Source organism: Euwallacea similis, chromosome 13 (assembly GCF_039881205.1).
Source record: "Euwallacea similis isolate ESF13 chromosome 13, ESF131.1, whole genome shotgun sequence".
NCBI classification, from domain to species: Eukaryota; Metazoa; Arthropoda; class Insecta; order Coleoptera; family Curculionidae; genus Euwallacea; species Euwallacea similis.
The window spans coordinates 2,907,653-2,933,176 of NC_089621.1; the positions used below are offsets into that span (position 1 = coordinate 2,907,653).

The window sequence follows — 25,524 nt, forward strand, 5'->3', positions numbered from 1 at the left end:
CGACAGGGACATTTGTAGTAATACGTTGTGAAAATAGACTCTTGTCGTGCTGGAGTATCACTCCGGCCCCTTTTCTTCGCTACCTGCGCCCGAGGCATACGAGCAAACACAGGTAAGATATTGTCACTAATAGAGTTTGCTTTAGCGTTGACATACGACATGTTACATAAACACTCGTTATTAGACTGAAGAGATCTCGTTTAAGATCTACGAAATTATAGAGGTGTGTTTACCTTTCGATTCCGGGAGAACGTACCTCGCTATAGGGCGCTCTAAATGTGTATTTAGAGACAGATGTCTCTGGAGGTAAGCAGAATTAAATTAGTTTTAGATATGGAGGTTTCACCTTTGAGTTGCCGCGGCCATTAGTCGAGCTAGTGATTTCTGCATAAGTCAGTTTTTTAATCATCCACCCCCCGACTAATTCGTTGAACAATCGACAATGGTAATTAAATTAATGTAAATGTATGTAGAGCATGCGGTATTGTTATAGCCACACATGTCATCGGCTTGTCGAGCCCTCTCTGCTCCTGACAGCCGGAGATCGGGAAAACTGATAAATCGAACAGATTTGCGAGTCGCTCTTGCATCAACTGGAGTTGGCTTTGCGTCAATATAGGAATATACCAGGGGGGTTTAAATATTTGGAATTCGGGGGTAAAACATGAATATTGATGATTTAGAGTTGTCACCTCTCCACAGGACCTAAACTGTGCAGGTCGGTGCAAATGCGCGGGAGACAAAACTAATGGGGAAAACTAAAATTTGAATGCACGTCCTCGAAATGATAGTGCGCGAATTGACCACTTCCTGCTCCGTCGTTTTTGCTTCGCGCACGCCGCTATGCGGAACCTGAAAAATTGGCACCTAACGACGACGAAAAGAGTCGCTTTGGACCCTGATCTAGAGGCGCGAAAGTCGTCATATTTTGCCAGTTGTGAAAAAGAGAATATGTCCGAATGCTTTAGGCATACAGCTCAATCGATAATGTGTTGAATGTTTCGCGGCCAGCTTCAAGAATAATTTACGTGATTCGTATGATTTATACCAGGAGTGCAGGCGACATAGGACATTAACATAGGAGACATGCGAGACATAGAAGATTAACATGGGAAATCGGTTTTTATTTTTTTGCGCTTGCACGGATTATTCGATTAGAAAACTTTTACATGGAGGTCATAGTGCTCAAGTCCGGCCATCATTCCGCAATTTTTTTAGTCTTCTAATCAGAGCCGTTTTGGCTCAGAACGCCTCCAAATTTCAAAAATTTGAATGTCCCGCGTAGCCGTTTGAGGCCACGACTGGTCAAAGTCAAAGCTAGAATTAAATAAACACAACAAAAAGCAGGCCACATGATAATTATCCTCAGGTTTTCCATTGATTTTTCACTGAATTAACTCGTAAATAAGTTACAAATTGCTTAGAAATTAAGAAAAAAAGAAAATCCATTTAACATTGTTTTTTTACATTAATCTTGTTGGCAACTTTGTGTTTGTTTAATTCTGATTTTGACTCTGATCAATCGTGGCCTCGAACGATTACGCGGGACATTCAAATATTTGAAATTTAGAGATGTTTTGAGCCAAAACGGCTCTAATTGGAAAATTGAAAAAATTGCGGAATGATGGCCGGACTTGAGCACTATGACCTCCATGTAAAAGTTTTTCACTGGATAATCCGTGCAGGCGCAAAAAAAACGATTTCCCACGTTAATCTCCTATGTTCAGGATTCGCCTAGACGCCCGGTATAATGTTTGAACCGGATCCAAATGAACTTCTCAGCAATTGACATATTTGATGTTAACTGGGGAATCGGTTTTGCACTTGCTAAAAATCTCGGTTTTTCTTCATTAAAATTGTTTGATTGACACCAAACAGATGCCCCGGACTATACATTTAGCACTCAAAAGGGCTTTCAATTCCTTCTCAGATGCTCTAAAAGCCGTATTGTCGGCAACAATGCAGTGGCGATACCCGAAACAAACAGGAGAGGCCCAAACCTTGCGAAACTTCATGTTAAATATCCCTGATGATTAAAGAGTTACCGTTAATCGCAATGTGCTGTTGCCTGTGTTCTAGATACAAGTGCAAGAGCTTACAACTATCTTCAGAGAAAATTGTAATGAGACACACAATCAAAAGCCTTCTACAAGTCGCATAAGATCACATTAAGTTAATTTCGCTCCTCGAATTAAAAAACCCATTTGGACTCATTCGGGCAAATTCCACGGCATCAACGCGCAGAAAAACTCAATATGAAATTAAGCCGGAAACTAAGTTAATTGAAAGCTCCCAAACTGCTCATCTTTTGATGAAACGGCGTTCAGGATTCATACACGTAGTGTGAGTGTTTCCTCAACGCGTCTCATTCAAAACGTTGATTGCACTCGTCTCAAATCAAGAGTTTTAAAATAATGTCAAGACTTTAATTACTAAGAAATTTTGCAAGAGTTTAGCTTCTAAAAGCAATTATTGCTTGTTGAACTACTTTCTATATTGTCTACAAGTACATAATATGTAATTAGGCATGAAAGTTTCAAGCAGACTTGTTGAAATTAAAATTGAAACTAGTTGCTTGAAAACCTCTATTGCTGACACTTGACAGTAAATTTTCGTTCCAGCTGGGATCAGAATTTTATTCACCGGGAGTAAATAGGTATAAATGTCACATATTGATGTATTTGTATTTTTTCTTATGTAATCTACTGAACCGGGACTGTCCTAAAAAAACAATTTTCTTTTTAAATGTAGGTCAATTCAGTGCCTTCAATTGTGCCAGATAAAATGGTTTTACACCAAAATAAACTATGATCTACATCGTTTATAATCCACACGGAATTACACCTGGAACCGAATTAATTGAGGGTCCCTATTTTATAAAACCACTGAAAGCTGCACTTGCTCCGACGGGGTTGGGTTTATACCCCTCATGTGTTTTTAACGTCTTGCAAATTTAAGGCATTGATTGCACTCTTACCATTGGCCCGCAAAACAGATTTGTTTGCCAATTTCTATTTCGTTCGTATTGATATTCATTATACCTACTTCCGTCTAAATGCAGCAAATTCTAGAGTTGCCGAACACTACCTAGTTGCTTGAAAACCTCTATTTTTGACATTTGACAGTATATTTTCGATGGAGTTGGGTTTGGGGTGTTTACACCTGAAGTAAATAAGTTACATCTCGATCTCATTGGATTTGTATTTCTTCTCATGGAAAAAACAATTTTCTGCATTTCCTATATTCTACATAATAATTTTTTGAAATTCTGTATTCATGATTTATACCCTGGAGTGTCGAGAAGGAAAATGTGTTACACCTGGAGTAATTATTGGATTCGTATTTCTGCTGAAACTCCCTGAGAACATTCTCCCAGGGACTGTGTAATAAACTGAACGCGCCTCTGCTGTCAGCAATAAAATAAAGACCTTTAAAATAGCGAGTGCAAATAGCGTATTTTGCTTAATTTGCTTTCGAAATTTCGAACAATTCAGTGCTTTAAATTTTAACAAATAAATTGATTTTAACCCCAAAATAAACTTTTTCCTACGCTGTCTACAACCGCGTGGAATAAAGTCCGGAACCGAATTCTAAAATTAGGGCCTTTCCAATTTGCTCCTAATTTTTAGCGGTTAAAACCGCACATGTTCCGACGGAGCCGTGTTCAGGATTTTTGCACCCGGTGTGAGTGTGTTCTCAACGTGTCTGGACATTGATCACACAATCAGGACTTTTAAAATAATGTCAAGACCCTTGAGGCATTAAGGTACAGGACTTTTTCAGTTGTGAATTTGATGAAAATTCAGGTTTCTTTACAGTTTTATTGTTTTGAATTAAAAGTGAAATTTACTGGCAATTTTTGGGGTTTTCAAGTACCTGCTTCATGTGTGTCTGAATCAGAAAACTCTTTAATATTGGAAATTCCCTGCAATATAAATCATATGCTAATTTAAGTCTCCCATGCGTTAAAAAAGCTTAGGGAATATTTCGTAGGCGAATGCGTGTCGCTGACGTACAGTGACGAGGTGTTTTACTTCCACTTGATTTAACCCGAAGAATAAGGGCGTAATAACGCCCTTTCATAGGGATAGGGATAAGCCAGTTATGTTTTGCGTGAATTGCATCTGGCTTCTCTTTTGTCTGGCCTCGAACATTCCCACAAGCCAATTTCGTTTTTCTACATTGTTGATACCGACATCATTTTCTTCTTTTCAGGTTTCCTCGATAAATCGAGTGCTTCGGAACTTGGCCAGTCAAAAGGAACAGCAGGCCTCGGCCCAAAACGAGTCCGTTTACGATAAACTGCGGATGTTTAACGGCCAGGCGCCCAGCTGGGCCTGGTACCCGGGGACCCCCACTGCTCCCCATCTTGGATTGCATCCAGCTCCCACTCTAGCCACGCAAATTACCAGGGATGATATCCAGAAACGAGGTAAGGGTGATGATAAATCACGCGAATGTGGCCTATTTGTTTAGATGTCAGCACATCTAGGATTTATGATTTCGTTTCCTAATGGAGAATGCTGACTAAATAATCCATTGAGATTTGTTTTGCGAATTGGGGTTGAAATGCGGAAAATCTGCTTTTTATGATATACTGGTAAAACCGTAGTAGCAAGAGACTCTGATATTCGTCAGGAATAAGGCTATTTGATTTAAAAAATTATAAGTAACCGGGTACATTATGGCTTTGCATGGGCTCTAGAAGGTTATAGGCATAAGAATTTTTCGCCGATTTTATGGCTACTTAAAAATATCAGGGCCGTACCAAAAGCGGGAGACAAAAAATGCGGAAAACATCCGCTATTCATGTCCTGCATTTTGGCAAATTTGTAGAAGTTGTAACAACCAGGTACGCCACTGTTTTCCGCAGGCTATAAAAACCCAAAGAGTTTTCCATAAAATCTGTAAAGTTTTAGGTGATATTATAAATATCAGGGCAGGAGGGCTGAAGAAAAAGGTAATAATAGGAGAAACGGTTACTCTTGAAGTTAACTCATTTGGGATTTCCAAACGAGATAACATCAGGAGTCAGCGTTTTCTTGCACTTTGGAATACATATGTGTGAAGTCTCTCAGAACCTCAGTACGCCACTGTCTTTCATAAACAATGGAAGTTCATAATATCTTCCATCAAATCAGTGCCATATACAGCAAAAATTAGGGAGTCGAATTGTCGAGTTTTAAGTTAATAAAATATCAAATTCAAAATTATGAGATTCCAATATCTATGAATAACAGTGGCGTATTTCGTTTCTCAGAATCTCTACGAGTCTTTACAATTTTGGATGATGTGCTTCTCTTTTTTTTAACCCATTCCATTAAGATCCTAATTTTGTTTCTGATTGATGATTATTACCTGAAACTTGCATTTTAAATACCGTTGTCCTTAGTGAGAGTCCTCTATCACACTCAGTGGTGGATCAAGAGGTAAATGGGTCCTCGGGCACAGCAATGCACACTTTCCAGTTGCCCATCCACATCATATTGGTCTAGGTTAGTTGGAGCACATTCTGCAGAAAGCAATCAGCATTCAACCCCATTTGCGTTTCCAGAACAATCCCAAACCCAATAGATCTCTCGTAACAGAGTGCTGGAAATATGGAACAAAACAAAATTTTACTTTCCAAATTCCAATTTCATGGAAACATTCTCCGGGCAATCATTTCCATCAGAAAACAGAATCGCTACCGCATTTCCAGGGCAATATACGACGTTTTTATTCGAAATATCGCGGAATTGGTGGAAAACAAGGCAGTAACATGTGCGTCATATGGAGGCGAACGAGCAAGCAGTCAGAACCAGAGAAGTTGGCATCTCTATATATTTCCCACCCTGTTTCTGCGCGTCCCTATTTACTTCCGCTTCTGTAAACTCCACCCTATTTTGTATCCACCCTCGCTATTTCATTCTCCTTGTTTTATTTCATCTTCTGATCCTTTTCCCCGGTCCCCCCGGTTTTCTCCCGTCGCCTCACCCCCGTTCTCCCCCTACCCCAAGCTCTACCCCAACAGCCGTGGGGAACGCAGCCGCTCGTTGTTTTTATTTTCTGCCGGCTAAATCTCTATTCAGGACTTTGCATAATTTCAGGTTCTTGAAATTTTTAGCTTATATTACTTTGTACCGGGTTTTATTGAAAAGTCGTTCGTTTTGTGACAAATGCGAGCTGCAGTAACATGAATCTATTGGTCCAAAAAAGCTCCTGTAATTTATTTAATACATTAATGAGCCTCTATCGACTTAATTTGGTTTCAGAGCGGGCGCAGTTCAAAATGTTATTACCAGCAGAACAAATTGTAAAGCCCTTTGTTTGCGCTTCGGAATTATATATGAATGAGACCGAAAGTATTTTGCGACGTTAATTTGAAACTGTTTGAACTATTGAAAGCTCTTTCCATTTTGTTCGGCAATTTCAGGGAAACATTTCGCTGTGGGTTTTATATTGTAAAATGGGTATTAACGCAATCAGCATACTGAAAACGGGATTTGTTCCAGACGCCATCCATGAGAACACATCAGACGGGAACTCTGAGCACAACTCCTCCGGCGACGAAGATTCCCAGCTTAGATTAAGGCTGAAAAGGAAACTTCAAAGAAACCGAACTTCATTTACCAACGAGCAAATCGACAGTCTAGAAAAAGGTATTGTTTTCGCCTGATATTAGGGGGTTTTTCCCAGTTCCCATTACGTTGGATCTTGCAAATTGCTCCGTCAAATAAAATACACATCCCCATCTCCATGTTCCAGAATTTGAGCGCACCCATTATCCGGACGTCTTCGCGAGGGAAAGGCTGGCCGAGAAAATTGGATTGCCTGAGGCACGTATCCAGGTAACAATTTTTTTGCAAATAAGTAGGAAAATTGCGAACCATTTTCATATTCGAGCCGGAAAAATTCTTTCTCTACCTCTCTCTATATGTACAGGGTGTCCCAAATTCGATTGTCAAAATGAGGATTTCCAAAACCATTACAGAGTCGATTAAATGCAAGAAAAGTGATACTATACGAGAAGAACGTCCTTATATGCACCTCTATCGGTTTCTAGCTTATTGCAGCAAAGGCCTGATTGCATTGAGAAAGTCAATGAAATTTGCTGAATTTGTCCTGCTTTGTTTAACTTTACAAAAATTAATTTATCTTATTAGACACTCTGTATTTTAACTGCCTCAAATTAAGTCATTGCCCAATACATGTCTCTACCCGTTTTCAAGACATTGCAGGGTTTATGCTGAGGAAAGCAATGAAATCAGCAAAGTTTAAACTATTTTGTCTAACTGTCTAAAAACTGAATTCTTCATATTGGACACCCTTCAAGGTCCACATAGCGTCATTCCGATGCCGAGAGTCGACTCTGGGACGCCCTGTAAGTGGGTTTTTGCGACCTCCGCATATCCATCAAATTATCCCCGTAATATTGAGGGTGTCATCGCGCCCCATCCCTATAAATAAATGAGTGCGATTTACATGAGGCAAAAGGGCGCATAATAAATAACATTGATTAGGGGCAAAAGCTAAACGATTCGTGTGGTTGTTGTGTGTGAATCTTTTTAAGATCCATGAAAACTATGCCTGGAGAATCCTGATGAGTATCCACAAGGCCAGGACTGCAATTTCCATATTAAGATTGGGAATTTCTGGTTAAGGATGTAAAAAACTGCTGGTTGACACGATTTTACGAAAATTTCTAAGGAAAAATGCAGCACAACTCTTGAGAGATGTAGAGGATCCGTGGCGAACAATGGAATTTTTGTAGGCACATGTATATGATGCTGTCATACATTAAGGAGCAAGATCGACGAATTTAATATTTGCTTATACATAAATCCTCTACATTTCTGGCCTTTCATCGTGGTAACCAGTGTCTTATATCTCTCCAGAATTAGTCTTTAATATACTAAAATCTCTACCTCCTGAAAATTCCCATAAAAGCCGAAGGCATTGAAGGAATCTCTCTATATTTGGCCGAAAACTCTTTCATAGCAAACGTTGCAATTTAGATAAGTAACATCGAATGAAAGGCGAAAGGTTAGCGCCGCTTTTCTCAAAACTGCATACACGGCTTTTCATTTGCTGAAAGCCCCTATAATGTACCTTTTGGGTTATTACCGCCTAGCCCTAGAAAATTTGCAAACATGAAAGGAGATCCAGGGGAATTCGCTGCAGTTGGCACAGACATATTTCGATATATTCACGCAATTCCCCCTTTGGAGACTTTTAGGAAATTTTCAGGAAAAACTTTCAAAATAGAGAGGTGCCAACACAGAAACCCACGAGATGGTTTAATGGAACATCTCAAACTGTGTAAACACGGCAGAATCTGTGTGACTAGAAAATTCCTAAAATTCTTAAACTTTAGAACTTTCTTCTCCCTTGGGGAGTAGGAGGTAGCGTCCGAGAAAACGAACACACGACCAGAGATTTATACCTAATACAGTTAGCACACACCTAATGCACATATTCTCTGCCTCTCAATATCAAAATTTTGTTTATGGCCACTCGTTTGCGTAAGAGGGCAATATCGAAGCCCTAACTTATCATTAAGCCCCCTGATATAATAAAGGGATTGCGCCCCAACCCCACCGGCAACAAAAGTAAACATAAACGCATCAATTTGTCGGGCATTCAATATGGTGTTTGACTACTTCAAGTCGGAGTTTGTTTGCCTCCCTCTCAATGCTGATCTTTCATGTCATAACGACTGCGGCCTACACAAATAGAGGTTCCAAATATTAATTTTTTTGGGGGGTTAATTTGGATTATTCTTAGGGAAACATGTTGTGACTTGCGTTACAGGTGTGGTTCAGCAACCGAAGAGCGAAATGGAGGCGCGAGGAAAAGCTGCGAAACCAACGTAGAGCTGTGGACCAAGTGGGTACCGTCAGCCCTCCAGCACCCACCAGCAGATTATCCATCAATTCGGGATTTAATTCTATGTATTCTTCGATACCGCAGCCCATCGCCACGATGGCTGATTCTTATAGGTACGTACAACGATTTAGGTACGTGAAACTACCTTTGTGCCTGTTACTAAACTGGGTCTCAAGAGATAATAAGCGCAGCAGCAGGGGGCCTGATATCTTTAAATGCCTCTTGTCACTTCATAATTCCATAGCAGGGCTACCGTTCGTATTTAAACATTCTTTACCCACTGACAGCCAAGATGAGATGGGATACATGCCACATGCGGCATTTTTAATTAGATTTTTTTCGGCTGATTTGCATGATTATAACTGATTTTTTCCACGAATTTTCTATGTAGAGTGACACTCACGCGAATGGCATGCATATCGCTTGTCGTATTATAGCCAGAGATAAGTTTGGGACAATCTGGTGGTAAAGCCTGTTCAAATCTAATAAATCCTATTAGGGAATTTATTAGGGGGTATGGTCACGTGAGAATATTTTCTTTTGGTTAAAGTCATTATGAGCTGTCGCGTATAGTATACATGAGACCGAAAATCGAGTTCGTAAAGCATGGACATCTCAGTTTGAACTAATGGGAGGACGAATCTCTATTTTACTTTGGGATTCGGCGAGCCACTGCATTGACTAGTTTTATTTAGTTTCTACATTGTTTGAGTCTGAAGTTCCAAGAATGCAGTTCTTTCTCAAGCCCTTAAAGTCAACAATAGCGATTATCAGACTTTCACGTAACCACTAACTCTTCTCTCTAGGATCTATGATATTTTTCCCACTGCCACTGTCTTTTTTTTGTATCATTTATATGTTGTTTTGTAGTTTCTATGAAATTTTCTTTCAAACTTTGATTTTCTATGCAATTATTATGGACCTTATTAAGTTTTCTAAAATTCAACTAATGGGTAGGCAGTGAAGGGAACGTTCTATGCAAAATATCGTTGCGATCTCGGGATTTGAATGATTTCCTTCTTTTAAAACAATCGAGACCCCAATGGTAGGGCTGGTAAAACGGGCGTAATAGCTAAAGATCCCGTGACTTGAAGATTCCACACTTTTCTTGCCCACATGCAAACATCAACATAAACAAACATACCAGAACATTGGACATAAATAAAAAAAAAATAAAAGGAAGCAATAAATCACTCGGTCGAGCGCTTCACGCTTTTTTTGCCTCTGTCTTTTACCTGCCGCGACCGCACGCTAGGAGTACAATATGTACTAAAGTTGATATAAGTTTTCATGTCTCTTAGAATTCGATATATAATTAATATTGCCTAAGCATACCTCGAAATCCAATTGCAGAAAGCAAAAACTTAAATTTGTACATTTATTCCGATATTTGCACCTGAATATAATATTTAGAACTATGGAATAATTTTTTCTGGTATAGTGCGCTAACGCACCGCTAGGAAGAAACGTACTTAAATGTGAATTTGTGTAAGAAAACTTTTCACTATTAAAACTCTTATTTGCCACCACTGTGCCTCTATTATCAAATCACATCCAGTGCCACTTACTCCGACGCGCATGTTACACCTTCTGCCTTCATTTCGGGGCATGTACCAGAAAGAGACGGTTCTATGCTGCGCAATGGTTACATTAACTTTGAGTTATAGGTCAATACGAACAGTGGTAACAAATCCGGACTTACCACTAACCATTAGCTCCAAATAACGCAATCAATCCTATTTTACCGACCTCGCAACTCCAAATATTAAACCGCGTGTTTAAACTCGAAAAACAGACGTCATGTAGGTATTAGGTTATTCGCGTATTAAAAATGGTTAAACACACTTTTCACTCCCTGTAATGTGCGCATTTTAACGGATCATTTTTGTCCGTCGGAGCGCCACATACTGAACATTTTTCCAGAATCAAAAAATTCCCCTTTAAACGGTCTAACCGCATACCTCTTGTTCTTTTACAGTCCGATGACCGGTGGCCTAACCTCCAGCTGTCTGCAACAAAGGGAAACCACGGGCTACCCTTACATGTTCCACGACCCCCTGCATTCCTTAAGTTCTTCATATAACTCGAGGGCGGCAGCCTGTAATCCTGCAGTGGCCCACTCGCAGCCGACGACTCATCATCCCTCGTATGCTTCTGGGGGCTCCGCGGGGGGCACGCCCGTCTCCACGGGCACCGGTAAGTTGCTTTTTGACATTTTCCCTTTACTGCGAAAGTGAATTATAAGAGAATTTTATTAGTCGGGCAATTTAGTGGCAAAGCCCTGTTGTAAGTTAAATGCACTTTCACGTGAAGGCTCCCGAGAGAGAAGATCTCAAACGAAGCTTGCAACCGAAACAACGGTCGTCTCCACCCCCGCTTTAGTTCGCACATTATTGAGCGTTCGCCGAGCCGAGAATTGGAAACCACCCTTCTCCGACACTTTAAACTGATCGTGGAGAATAAAATTTACGTCCGTGGATTCACAATCGCGGTGGCTTAGCGAGAATGATAAATCGATTTTATGGAAACGTTTCAATGTTTGATTTATGGAAGCCAAAGAATTTCCCATAAATTCGCTAGCTTTAAAGGCAATTATTTCGAGAAGATTCTCCAGCCATGTTTCATTGTTTCAGGTGTAATATCAGCGGGAGTTTCAGTGCCGGTGCAGATTCCCTCGCAAGCGGCCGATCTGGCTTCGAACTACTGGCCTCGAATTCAGTGATCTCAACTCTTTGGGTTTCCCAGTGCGACGAGTTTACTCATGCACCAGGAAGCCCAGGTGGCCAATTTGCACCATCCAGCCCCCATGACATCTCCTGCTCCCCCCAGCGGAGTGCTCCCTGTCCAGAGCGTCACGCCCACCGATCAGGAGAGCTCTTAGGAAAATCGTGAAGTGACTGATAAGTGTTAGGTGTTAGTTTTGTGGACGTTTTCCAGGATAAATTTTTTAAAACTGGAGGTAAGAGAGCATTGTAAATAACTAGCATGTTCAGTGTATATAAATGGCAAGTTACCTAAACGTAATTTAATTAAAAAGCAGGGTAAACTACGTTGAGCTCGTGCGCCGGAGCATCTCAGTCTTAAAATTCTCCCACGCAGAGAGTTGTGCATACAAAATTGTAAATTAACTCTGTTTCTATGTTGTAAAAAATTTAACACTATAACTAAGCAATTCAGAAGCAATGTTGTATTTTTGGTAGAGTTGCTAGAGATGAACGCAATAATGAACTTGTATAAATTAGTAGGTATCTCTAAATCTTTTACAGGCCAGCACACAGACCATTTTTAGACAACTATGATGGTCATTTTGCATGATTAGAAACCTGCCCAATAACTAAGGTACTAACGTAAAAAATTCAAAGATTTCTTCAAAAACGCGCTTTGTAAATAGAACCGAAAGTAATATACGCGGATAGCTGTAAATCGTACATGTTGGTAAGTTATTGTTGCTGTGATTAATTTTAATAAAAAGTGACATTAAAATGCACTCAGTGTAGCACATAGTATTCTGTGTAGATGTGTAAAATTAGTTTGTGAAATAAATTAGTAAATACAATGTGGAGTTGTGTTATTTCTTGGGTATCCAGTTTCCCACGAAACTCCCTTGTATAAGTGCCAGGGTTGCTTTTAACCCCCTGTATTTCCGAAATTAAGCGATTCTGAACATACATTTATAAGAACCTTTTTTCTCATTTGCTTCCAAGAAAAATTGCCTTCAGTTGAATAGGTTTAAAAAATACCCTCTATACACACTAATTGTAAAGAATAATAAAAACAGTATTATTGTCAAGGAGGCACTATACACCTGCAAATGGCAGCCTTTCCTATACATTAAATAGAAACAATAGGTCGTTCCTCATGCAACAAAAGTGTCCTCTCATTTAGATAAGTAAATTCCGCCCCTCTCCTATGAGGAGGAAATGGAGGTTTTCCAATAGAATATCTGTGTTGAACGTATACTCCCAACACAAATATAACCGCCCACAAAAGAGTATAGATAATTTCTGCAAAGGCAACATCGCCTATAAAAACTATCACCATACAACAACATTATGTTTACCTAAACACTGATAAGGTGGGTCAAGGAGAGCCATTCCAAAATTCCTCACTGTTAACCTGCGGTAAGTGTTGATTAAAATATAGTATAAGCTTCCTCCCATGTAGTAGTTTACTGCCCCGATAAAGGCGTAAGACCCTAACAAGCCCAAAGCAATGATATGGTACAGTGGTTTAAGGTACAAAAGTGGAATTTGGGCGGTCATTACAATAGAGGCAAATAACACCCAAAAGTTTAGGTCATTTGAAAATATATCTGTTTCACCTGAAATGTGTTTTAATCATTAGTTTTTCATGATTTTACTCAATATAAATACCCCATTGTACAAAGAACAAAGTGGACGCTACGAGAACACCAGCCAATATAAAGGTCAACTCAACAGCTACTACAGGAACGCCAAATTTCCACCATAAAAACAACCAGATAATGCCCAAGAGTAGCCCCATAATGCAGACATTAATTTCTTTTCCTTAAATTGTACTTTTCATAAAAAATCTACAAAAATTATTAACTTCTCACCTTTGTCAGCAAAATTGTGATCAATAGTTAGCACAAGGGACATTATTGTAGCCCCAAAAGTGTAACCAATAATGAACAATGTAGTTTTAAAAAACCTGTGGCCACCCAAACAAATTAGTAACCCACAAATAACAGAAAAGGCAATTATTATATTCCAGTAAACACCACCTAAAATTTCACATATATTAAGTATGCAGTTGAGTTCCAACACATGGATTTTACTAAAGCTCAAGCAGTCTTCCTCCCAAGCGCTAACATCACAACCATAAGAAACTATGGGCACATAGACAGAATTTCTGCCCTGATACGTCGACACAACAGCAAATACCCTTCCAATCCCAACATAGTTATTATACATTTGCTTAAATTTAGTAAAACCCATCCCATTAGGCACTTTGGTACCATACTTAATGACATTTTCAAAGCTCATCATTTTTTCAATGTTCTGGAAATATTCATCACTACTGTTACTATTTTCAGGCAAAAACAAATAGTACATCTCAGTAGTAATTGTACTGCGGTTGCAAAACTCCCCAAATACTGAAGGGGGTTGAGATGTGATCGTAATAACTGCAGTACTCAGATGTACTTTTTGGTAAGGGGCAATTTCAGTCTCAAAGGATAAGTTGCAACCCCCAGGGACTGGATCTAGAAACATGAAGATTGAGTTCTAATTCTTCCAAGAAATCACAAAAATCTTACCATCTTTGGTGTATGTTTTAACTGAGATGAGCACATCCACGGGGGCCAATAGTGGCATTTGACGAAATAAATATAACAACGCCTCTTTAGTTCTAGTATTTAAGCCATATTTTTTTGATATCTCATCATTCCACACCAAGCCGATGTGGTTCCCCATGGTGAATGAGTTTATATCGATAGGGTTAATGTAAGATAGAGTTAAATTCTCTACAAGTGTATGGATTTGTATTACCATAAAACTGACATTGGGATGTATGTTTGTTATGTTAATGATATTATTATAATCGAGGTCTGTGAGCTGTCGAAACTTTGTGATGGATTCTCCTGGAGGGAGATAGTTGAGGTTGATGGAAATCTGCGTGTCTAAAATTGTAATTAATTTAAAACTAGGGGCAATTTAGGGCTTTTTTGCCTGTGATATCGGGGTTGTTAAGAAAGCCCTTTCAAAAGTTGAATGATATGGGGGAAGTTCAAGAACTTAACCTATACATATAGGAAAAATAAGCAGAACAATTTTATTTCACATAGGAGTTCATCAGGGGTTAATTGCTTATCTGGAGCTGTTATAACAATATTAACTTACAAATTGCTTCTGTAGAAGTTCTGGAGATATAAGTATCAGTGAAAAATAATATAAAAAACACTATACAGTTAAATTTAGATGGAATTCCAGGCATGTTGATTGGTAACAAAGATTGCACCTTATTATATTTTTTACATTAAATTATTATAATCATAAAAATAAACCCAAAAAACCCAAATGAAATATAAAAAATTCAGCAACATTCAATAACATATAACACTGTACCTCCTTACGTTAGTGTTTACAGCCATTCGGATCTAACAGAATTATAGTTTACATCCTTGTCCTTTTAATTTATTTAGAAGAAGAGAAAAGCCCTAATCGAATTTGAAGAATTTCTATAAGAAGCTTCTTTGGCACGTGACCAAAAAAGGAATGTCAATCACTCTCGCAATCAAACAGTACCTGTCACTTTCGTTCCTATAGTCCTAAACAAAGAAGAAACACACTCGCTTTAGTCCTGGTCTTATTCACCAAATTAAAATCGATAATGGCGGAGATCCGCCGGATCCTGATTTGCAGCTAGTGGCTACTAGAGGCGCTCCAGTCGCAATATGGTGGTTGTTGTTGTAATCAATGAACATATAGTGCCGAATACTACGCGTGTAAAATGTGTAAAATGAAGGTGTTCCCGTGAAATTAACAGGAAGGGCTGCAATGGGGAAGGACCAGGAACTGTTGGAGGCCGCCAGGAAGGGAAACACTATCGTAGTGGAGAAAATATTGGGACAAAGGGCAAAAAGGAGTGGTCCCCTTGCAAGGTGGGTTACAATCAGCTGTCAAGTCGTATTTGTTTTTAAATTTTGAAGCCCCAAAATGGTTTAAGGTTTATTATTTTATTTAAATTAATTGTTATAGTTACTGTTAACGTTATGGATAATTAGTCAATATCAAGGTTTAAAGTATGTGTGGTGAAATTGCCCTCTAAGATAATCAGACATTAACCTTGGAACAGGTATGAGGACTTTGGTTTAAACAATTTTAATAATTCTTCACCGATTATAGTATATTGTTTATGCAATTACTTTGCGTTTAACTAACCTTTCAAAGACTACATGTTTCCAGCTCTTTGGGAATAATATTATGTGAATATCCTTTTACATTTGAACATAATAAACATATCATAGCCTCGAACACACCTGCAAATATAATTCTCATAGATACATTTAAATCCTGCTTATGTATTACTCAGTTTCTTGATTTCTGTGAGAGTTATTTAGTTGTTTAAGGGGTAGGAGATATAGGGTATAAGGTAGATATCACACGAAAAGCAGTGGCATATCAGCATCCTTAAGTACTTTCTTCTTTGCTGGTGTCAGAGAATGTCGATTAAAATTTGACAAGACAATCTTTTGTGGTTGTGTAATGATTATGATACAGTAAGTGTGGAAAAATTATTTTACCATGCTAGGTGCTTTAATTAGTCCCTCTCTCAGCAGAGTTAGTATGGTAAAGCACAGTTTTTAGTATAGAAGTAGTAAAAATTTTATTTATTAAATATAATATAATTATATATAATAATATAATTATTAATTATTAAAGTTATTACAGTTAATTATAAATATTATTTGAAAAATATTTATATATTTAAATCTAATTTAACCTATGAATTTTATTTGCATATAGATATTTGCTTGTGTAAGAAAGTTATATAAACAACATATTATACTCTTCTAGAGAAGCTGAATTTCATATAACAAAAAGACTCTTTGCAACATTTGCAAAAGAATAATGAGTTAGATAAAGAAAAACTTCGCGTGAGAGACAGATGAATTCGTGTTTTAAAAGGCAGTTTTTAAAATACCCCATATCCGCAAAACTGAAGTCGTAACGACTTTTCTGTCATTGTCGCGCATCCTGTAGATATAGATTTGTTGGTAGAGTTTTTTTTTATCCTCAAACTGCAAATCTGCATAGTTACTTAAGATGATTTGTATCATTTTGATTTGGCGCCTATATAGTTACAGGAACCAATTGATTAAGAAACGAACAATAAAACAATACCTAAATCTTGATGTCACAATCAAAATTGCGTTTAACGTTGTAAATAAACCCATAGCTAACAACTTTCCGTAGTTTCAACACAAAACTCTATTATTGTGTTAATTAAATTCCATAAAATTGCTCGCTGACAGGCAGGAAGAGTAAAATTTCTCGCGTGAGCTGCGGGTGTGGCAAAACGACGAAAACAATTCGAGTCGATCGATTCGGCTAAATATATGAGTTCAACAGAAAGAACATTCCTACATTTCTCTAATTGAAATAAATAATTTCTTCTTGTTTCAGCTTAAGAAGAGGGCCGGGTGCCAATGTCCAAGACAATAGCGGATATTCCTCCTTACATCATGCCTCCCTGAACGGCCACACGTAAACATCAAAGTTATAATTTTCCATATTTTGACCTAATATTTATACTCATTCTCTCAGAGAAATTGTCCGCCTCCTTCTGGATCATGATGCATCCCCTAATATAGTTGACAGCAAAGGTTCCTCTCCCTTACATTTAGCAGCTTGGTCTGGACATCTCGAAATCGTCAAACTTCTCCTCTCCGGGCCAGTTTGCTGCAATGTGAATTTAACGGTAAGCTTATGACTTCTCGGCATGATTTTCAACTAAAGAAAATCAGTTGAAAAGCTGCGGAAAGTTTGTATAAGATTCTCGCAACAAAAACGAAACATACCGGTTTCGCAGCAGGAAACTCGGAATATTAAATTCAGTTTAATTCAAAAGATACCGCACCGAGTGATAACTTTGAAGTTTAAGATGGAAACTCCAGGCAGCCTTAACTCTTTGTGCTTCGACGGCTTATCTCAGGTGATATTAAATTAGATAAACATTACATTTGCATGTAGTGGGTTTGCGAGTCCGTTTTAGTACCGGAACGGACTGGATTGGGCAATTTTCGTGTGTCTGAGTTCGTTAATTATCTCGTTAAAGATTAATTCCTGCCTGGAAACTGCAACATAACAGAAATAACTTCTCCTGGATCCAATAACCGCACCTTGAAAAGAAACTTTCTTATGGGACTAATGTAAGAGGAAACTTCGTATATTCAAATTGTTTGAAAAGATGCGAATGCAGTGCTCGGTTATAAATTGAAACTTTGAAATATGTTGTTATATAGTTTGTGCCTTGATTGAAGAACTTTTGGTATAAATGCACGCCTTAAGGGGAGTTTTGCTTGGATTTCAGACCAAAGATGATGAAACCGCCCTGCACTGTGCAGCCCAATACGGTCACACTGGAGTAGTTAGCGCTTTGTTAGAAAAGAATTGCGACCCTGGCATAAGAAACTGCAGAGGAGAAACTGCTTTAGAATTGGCAGCTCAATATGGAAGGTATAGAAGCTTCTAGCAAAAAAAATCAATTTTTTATTTGCAACTTCTTGGTGCAGGTTGGAGACTGTGGAGCTGTTGGTGAGAATGGACCCAATGCTGATCCAAAGAACAACCCCGGACATAGTTTTCCCTCACACACCCCTCCACTTGGCCAGCCGAAACGGGCACAAGTAAGCTCAAATTTTTTCACTTAAGTGCTTGATATAGCGCAACAAAAGGTGGTAATAACGGTGTACATGTACATGTGCTTTTGGCGTTACATGGGCAGCGATGTGTAAGGGATCATCAGAGCGAATAAATCCAGAATCGGCGCATTGATGAATTTCACAGGTGTATGCAACAAACAAGCTGTTGCACAGAAACACCCCCTTTGTGTCCCTCGATACAGGAAGGTGCACGGCTTTAGTGCCGTGATGCGGATGCCTAATGCGATTCGAATGCACATTTCAGCGTTTGGGTTACTGGCTCAATCAATTAATGGTCATTTTGCCCTACTAATTGGGGAACGTTTTACGACGTAGGCCATTAGAGTTTACGCGTTTATGCACGTATTGATCAAGCGGGATTAATTACCTTTTTCGTCGAGTGGAAGAAGATTAGGAAATTCGAATGTGAAATAATTTAAGAAAATTTTGAATATGTCACTTGGGGTGCATGAATTGCGTAGTTTCGAGGAATTAACTGGTAACATAAAATCACAGTTCAGATATTAGAAGAAAGTGGAAAGGAACCCGGTGGTACCGGTTTAGAAACGTCAATTTCGAGGTCGAGCGTTCAGATTTGCCGTAGTGCCCCACATAAGGAGCTGTGCAGAGGTAATTAAATAGGTAATTGCGCATTGTAGAGCCTAATAAAATGCTGTTTTAAAATTTGTAAACTTTTTACTGTGCTACCTTGTTACCCAACCCTATTGATAGAGATCTTTTCAAATAATTCAGACTTTTATTGCCAATTTTTGCCCTCTGCAACGTGGTAAGTATTTCATAAGCGGAGTCATAAATATCCAACAAAAAAAGAAATAAACATCCCGCCAGATAATTTTTTTCTGCGCACGCGTAAAATTTCACATTTTATCAATTTTAAGCTTATGTAAATTCACCAGTGTTCAAACATTGTGATGTGTCAATGCTTATGATGGAAATAATTTATCCATTGCCACCTCGAAATGTGAGGTGGAAATATTGATATTCTGAATAGATTTTCACGTATTTCCCTAATAAATAAACATGCAGATTATTTCTGTTATTTATAAAATTTTTTCTTTTATTAGAGCTTGCGGTGTTGCTTGGTTTGCAAGGTTTTGTAAGTGATTTCAAAGATTAAAAATCGTTCCAAAACCACGTAAATATTTTATACTAAAAGTGTTCCTTTTATCTACCAATAACACTGCGGATTTTCTCTTTTAATTCGTACCAGATTACATTAATATGTATAGCAACTTCCCAAATTCCTAAACCACTGCGTCCTAATTACCACACGGTGTATAAACAGCAATATAGGATATTCCAGAGAGCATCTGATGGCATCTAGATGCAATCTGCCTCATTTACGCATGATAGAACTTACATATTACATCGGCCTGGACAAGCCATTACGCATTCAGTTAAATTCATACGAGGTGTATTTGAGTTCATCTTTTATATCAATTAAAAGTCGATTTTTAATCACTTTTAAGTAATTTTCTATTATTAGGGCTGTCGTTGAAGTCCTTCTGCGAGCCGGTTTCAACGTTAACATTCGTACGAAATCCGGAACGGCCCTTCACGAAGCGGCTCTTTGCGGAAAAGTCGAGGTAGCTCGCACTTTATTGGGACACGGGGTAAATCCTGGAATAAGGGATTCCAATAATCTCACAGTTATGGATATATTGAGTCAGTTCAATAACGCCCAGGCAGCTCAGGAAATTATCAATTTGCTGAAGCGTAGGTTTTGCGGAAAATTCAATGATTTGAGCTATAATCCAACACATTCAGGTCACAAACGCGGTCTTCCCTTAGTAGACAGTGACGGGGAGAGTGTAAACCAACCCTTTCCAACGTTGCCAAACACGGATTCAGACTTGGGGAGTCCTTATGAAAACGTGAGGCCGTCTTCCAAAAATGCAAGGTATGACAACGTTGTCTCCATTCGCTAAAGCAAATGACTACCCTCAAAATTCTGACCTTAGGTCAGTACTATCAGGGCTTTCGCCCTGCACATCCCCTCAAAGGTGGGATTACCAGAAATACGCCCGACCTCCTGAGGCATTTGAAGACAGGAGGGTCTCGGGCGTCTCACAACACTCCATGTAAGTCCACCTCTCTTAATTTTCTGGTAGGTTTTTGAGTTTTTGATTTATGTTTTCTGAAGTTTTAGCAGCACACGGTCGAATTGTAGTTCTAGAAGTGTCAGTACAAGTGCAAATAATAATGATCATGATGTCTATATGGATATGAATTATTCAGGCATGTAAGGAGCTAAGTTTATTTTATTAGTTTTTTGAGTTATTGTCAGGATGGCACTCTGGCTTGGCTGGCAATTTATTTGATTTAGGGTGTGCTTTTATTGAATTAAAGGTTTATCATTCTGTTGTCCTGGAATATGCTTATGTTACCAAGAAATATCCTCGTTTCTATGAAAATCATCCTGCTAAAGTGATCTTTATACATTTTTCTTTGCTCAGACAGAGTGTCATCACATTATCCGTCTTCTGCAGCTGCATGTTTTAGGCCTCTCCCCCACTCACTTCAAAACGGTACCTGTAAACGCATGCGACCTGTTAAAGTAGACAAACTCTCCTCACCTTTAGACGGTATTGTTTTTAGTTTTGCCGATAGCTTACCCCAGAGGAGCTTTCTTGGTGACGAATGCTTGCCTATGGATGATAATTTTAGTTGTATAAACTCGGATTCCTCTAGGTGTGCAACTTTCCTCCTTTTTGTCTCCTACCTCTTAATGAAACCATTCCAGAGACTCGGACAATAGCCTCTACCATCTGCCTTCGGCCCCTAGACAGTTTATGGATAGTAGCGCCCATTCTGAGGATCTGAACTACCTTAGTTGCTCTAATAAGGAGTCCGATCAAATATCCATCTCATCGGCAGCTTCTAGTTTAGGTTATGGTCGAAGACCTGATAGTGGCGGAGCTTCTCTTTATACTCCTATGAATAAAGGGTCCCACAGTCCTGGATCTGGAAGTAAAATCTCGGTGAGGTTCTATGGGCTCAAAAGTCTCCTTTCATTAATCAGTTAGTCGTGATCCAGCCCACTCCTCCGAAGAAGCCTCCAAGACGATCAGTCCCTCTTTCTCCCACTCACATGCAACCAATGTCCAGTTCAGTCGATGGAGTCAGCAATGGAGCCTACGAGTACCTGTTTCTAGCACACAGCGGTACCAGAAGCCAGAATAATCTGAATGAATTCGAGGGCAGAAGAGCCTTGTCCCATGGGCACAGCATGGATCAGTATGTGGAGATGAATGTGTTCAATATCGCTTTGGATGATGATCCCATTGAGAGGTTGTTTTGGGTCTTCAAGTCCTCAGTGATATTTCATTGCCTTTGTTTCTCCTTCAGACCAAAGAGCGAACTTCAAAGAGGCAAAAGCGAAGATCTGGACAGTCGGAAGAAATTAGAACCTGTGGCCATTACGGGTTTGTACGAGAATATGCTGATTAAGCAGCAAAATCCCAGAAGAAAGCTGCGCAGACACAATGATGCTTACGAGGATTATAGTTTGAAGAAAAGCAATGAAATCCCCTCGGCTCCAGAACGGACCTTTGTTTCCAGTGCTTATATCATGATATCGGAGAATGGGGAGAAGACATACAAAAGCAATAAAGAAAACAAGAGTTATCCTCTTTCTCCCACACACTATAATCAACCCCCGACTCCGGAGCATCCGCCCCCTTCTGCCATGCAGGCCGAGAGCATCATTTACGAGAAAATTCGCCCTTTGAGTCAGGTGAGTTTGTGATTAAGTGCAGTTTTTCATATTCAGTATTTTATTGCGCAGCTGTATTAATGTTGTTAAGTTGCTCTATTAACGAGAAATAGGTGCATGCATTTATTTTACCAAGATGTATGATAAGTTTGCTCTATTGTACGATTTTATTTTTGCAGCACATTGTTGGCATTTTGTTGTTCAAACGTATCGTTAGTATTATTTATTATTCTTTGTTTCTATTCGCACTGTTATTTTATTAAATAGATTTTATGATTATTATTTCCCGTTTGATTTATTTATTTTTTAAATACCCTTTATCGAGCGTTTTTATCACTCGTTCAGGAATATAAAAGAAGGTCCAGGGATATGGAAACTGAAACCGAAGAGGAATACCTCTTGGTGGGCGGTGGGAGAGAATCAAGCGGCAGCTTCTCCAGCAGTGTTTCTCTTTCTGATCGAAGTGTCGATAATATTCTTGAAGAGTATCATTCAGATACTCCGTACTCAGGTAAGATCAATGCGACTTCTTCTCAAGGAGAGGCAGTCAAAAATGTGCAGGTACAGGCGTCTTTTGAAGAGTTTTTACGATGTCGGTTAAGTTTGAAAAGTGGTCTTTTGAAAGGTTTCTTTAACGAAACTTTTGCGTCCATTTTGAGTGGTTGAAATATGAAAATTACCAAAAAATTCCATTTCTTTTTTTGCGGTAGCACCAATTCGCGGGTTCAGCTAAATTATTGGAAATTAGAAAATTCCTACGTACCCTACAAAGCAACCCACGCCAATGACTTTAGTGCAGCTTGGTTTAAAGTTGTTTCTTTTTCTAATATCTGAAGTCCGAATGGAAGAGTGCTGTGCCAGGGGTGGATTAAAAAAAGAAAAAAAATCAGAAAAATTGCCCCAACTACAATATCGATTTCTTAACGAAGCTTCACAAAGGCGACCTTTTCATAATTGACCGGGCATTATAACTAGCGGTTTCGGCGATACTGACGATGTACGAAAGATGTTCCCGAAAGCGGGTCATTGGATATTCAGGAAAATTCGTGTTCAATTATTTTTTTTGAGAAGATGTTTGGGTGGCTTGAAAAACTGCTAGAAGACACATTGCTTGTTATAAAAATCCCAGCATAAGGTAGAAAAATCTAGTGGTCCTCTTACATGACACCCTGTACCTACTAAAAGCTGAATTTGCTCATAAGTGATTTTTTCGGAATTCCGACACTTTTACCTGTTATTCAGGCTTGATCAAAGGTTCAGGCAGCGGCGTCCTCGAAAGTCTCAACATGAACATCCCTGCGGTACGCCCTAAAACTCTGAAAAAGCTGAAACGCGTTTACGACAATTCGACCAGCGATGATTTGAAAAGCGATAACGAAATCTCTTCGAGTTCAGAAAAAGAGTCGGATAATAAAGAAAACCGAGCCAACAAAGGAGACAGAATGTCGGCTCTAAGTCCGTTCGACGAGCAGGAAGAGTGGGCCAAAATCCAGGAAATAATGGCCTCCTTCGGGACCGGAATCGTCCGGGAGTCTGTTTTTGTTGCCGAACTGGAAAAAGAATTTCAAAATAGGTTAATGACCATATCGTGTTCACAGAATAGTTTGACTAATGTGGCGGAGATGACTGTAGAAAAGTGGCTGCAAAGCATTGGGATGGGAGATTATGTGGGGTTGTTTATGTCCAACGGGTTCGATAATGTTGGGTTTTTGGTACGTAACAAACAACAAAATGAGTGTGGAAAAACCTTCTGATAAAATTCTAGAATGGAGTTATAGAAGAAAGTGATCTCACAGACATGGGAATAACGAGCAAAGAGGAGCTTAGCACCATGTTGGAAGCTATCAAGCAACTGCCCCTAAAAGTGCACCAGATTGGGAATAGTAACAAAGACCAGAATACTGTGAGATTGTGGCTGAGGAGGATTCACTTAGAGCATTATTTTGACACTTTCAACAAGCACTTGTACCACGATATGGAGAGGATTAAGAGGATATGGGATGTGGAACTTTCCGCTGTTTTGGATATCGATAAAATCGGCCATAGAAAGAGGATTTTGGCCAGTGTTAGTGGAGGCGATAATATTGTTGCCGGACCGAAGATGGAGGATATCAGCACTGAAGCAACTCTATTGGTAAAAAGACTATTTTTTTCTGAGACTTTTGTTTGTTAAAAGTTTGCGATAGAAAGCGACTAGTCAGCCTGACATGGAGATGCCCTCACCTTCAGCTCAAAGCAACCACTCAGGGTCAAGTAATACTGGCACCATAAGACATAGACATAAAAAGTCAAGGCCAGCACCTCCTCCCCCTGTTAAACAGGAGAAGAAAAATGAGATTTTTGTGGGGGGCAATAATTCCATCAAAAGCCAGTGGCGGCATCAGCCCATTTTGCTTATAACTGGGGCGGTGAAGTATGCGGCAAATGTATGTCTGAAACTGACTGATGTGTAACATTAATATTTTTAATACGTATGCAATTGTAGTATTGGGGCTCTACATCGATAAAAGAATTCAAAGGCACTGAATCGACCAAAAAATCGATCCAAAAAGTGGTAAAATCCAAGGATCATTATCTCGAAGAGATCGTCCTTTCCATCTCCTACAAAGGAGTGAAGTTCATTAATCCTTCAAATCAAGTATGTTTCTGCTGTGATAGGCTCATTAGAATTCTCAACTTGTGCCTTTCCAGAGCATAATTTGCGAGCATGAAATAGTGAACATAAACTGCGCCTGCCAAGACGACGAAGAACAATCATATTTCGCTTATATTACTAAGGATAATGATTTGCAATACTGCCATGTCTTCCAGGCCCTCAGCCCTGTAAGGTTCCATTTAAATATTCTCTATGTTCGATGAAATTATTCCAATTTTAGGAGCATACCATTGAAATAATCTTAACATTGGGTCAAGCCTTTGAGCTAGCCTATCAGATGGCATTAAGGGATCACGTCACGAACAAATGCAAGCCCAAGAGCGACTCTGGTAGGACCGCAGTTAGTCCCGGTTCAGTGTCGTCCCACAGCAGGGATTTCAAGGTCCATAAAGTGAGTTTTTTAGCTAGTAACAGCACTGTTATTTTCTATATAGGAGACGACGAAAAGTGCCGATATGAAGCTGAACGGACACCCATTGAAGATCATGCCGCTGACGCTCTCCATTGCAGTGGAACCAGCCAGTTCTGGCAGCCAGAACAAGACGCCAACTAAGGTTGTAAGTAGCGATATTAGTGCGTAGATTTGAGAGTGTAAGCAAATTTATTCATGATACGCACAAAAGCATGAGGTCCATTTTAGTGACATTGAGAAGTTTAATTCAGGTAAGAAGTATCCTAAAAAGGTTGGAAGCATTGAAGAAAACCACCAGATGTGAAAATTTTAATCATGGTGATGTATTACGGAATCTGGAAGTAAGGAGAAACCAAAATAAAATTGAGTCAAACTTATTGGTAATTTTAAATTTTGTTTTAAATTTTCACTGTAAATTTGATGAGAAAAACGTTGGAAAGGCGTTTTAAAATAACAATTATTACTGG

General features: G+C 39.1%; 3 protein-coding genes across 9 annotated transcripts in view; 2 read left to right on the top strand and 1 right to left on the bottom strand.

The window, feature by feature from the left end:
• toy (twin of eyeless) overlaps positions 1–12,424 on the top strand; it is a 30,020-nt gene extending 17,596 nt beyond the window's left edge. For 3 of the 5 annotated variants that reach the window (XM_066396191.1, XM_066396193.1, XM_066396192.1), the window contains exons 5-10: positions 4,216–4,432; positions 6,495–6,641; positions 6,748–6,830; positions 8,794–8,981; positions 10,847–11,064; positions 11,502–12,424. In XM_066396191.1, the coding sequence (XP_066252288.1) occupies positions 4,216–4,432; positions 6,495–6,641; positions 6,748–6,830; positions 8,794–8,981; positions 10,847–11,064; positions 11,502–11,590 (942 nt within the window). In that variant the 3' untranslated portion in view covers positions 11,591–12,424. The remainder of the gene's footprint in view (positions 1–4,215; positions 4,433–6,494; positions 6,642–6,747; positions 6,831–8,793; positions 8,982–10,846; positions 11,065–11,501) is intronic. The other 2 variants (XM_066396195.1, XM_066396196.1) reach the window with 1 other exon arrangement.
• Positions 12,425–12,679: 255 nt separating this feature from the next.
• On the bottom strand, positions 12,680–14,915 carry LOC136412865 (transmembrane 7 superfamily member 3-like). The gene is made up of 7 exons (XM_066396067.1): positions 14,730–14,915; positions 14,147–14,509; positions 13,667–14,092; positions 13,445–13,612; positions 13,242–13,394; positions 12,929–13,189; positions 12,680–12,872 (listed from the first exon to the last, which is right to left on the bottom strand). Exons 1-7 carry the CDS (start codon positions 14,821–14,823, stop codon positions 12,700–12,702), a joined length of 1,638 nt encoding a protein of 545 aa, XP_066252164.1. The 5' UTR covers positions 14,824–14,915; the 3' UTR covers positions 12,680–12,699.
• A 341-nt stretch (positions 14,916–15,256) lies between these two features.
• Positions 15,257–25,245, top strand: LOC136413003 (ankyrin repeat and SAM domain-containing protein 1A-like). Of its 3 annotated transcripts, XM_066396304.1 has the most exons (21): positions 15,258–15,490; positions 17,016–17,096; positions 17,157–17,310; positions 17,923–18,068; positions 18,125–18,238; positions 19,761–19,990; positions 20,042–20,174; positions 20,236–20,355; positions 20,418–20,516; positions 20,777–20,965; positions 21,018–21,255; positions 21,312–21,565; positions 21,623–22,010; positions 22,335–22,500; positions 23,232–23,701; positions 23,755–24,123; positions 24,176–24,415; positions 24,475–24,627; positions 24,681–24,812; positions 24,866–25,027; positions 25,080–25,244. In XM_066396304.1, exons 1-21 carry the CDS (start codon positions 15,387–15,389, stop codon positions 25,224–25,226), a joined length of 4,089 nt encoding a protein of 1,362 aa, XP_066252401.1. In that variant the 5' UTR covers positions 15,258–15,386; the 3' UTR covers positions 25,227–25,244. The 3 variants fall into 3 exon arrangements, with proteins under 3 accessions (XP_066252403.1, XP_066252401.1, XP_066252402.1); XM_066396305.1 differs by lacking the exon at positions 20,777–20,965; XM_066396306.1 differs by lacking the exons at positions 20,418–20,516; positions 20,777–20,965 and having other exon boundaries at positions 15,257–15,490; positions 25,080–25,245.
• The last annotated feature ends 279 nt before the right edge of the window (positions 25,246–25,524 follow it).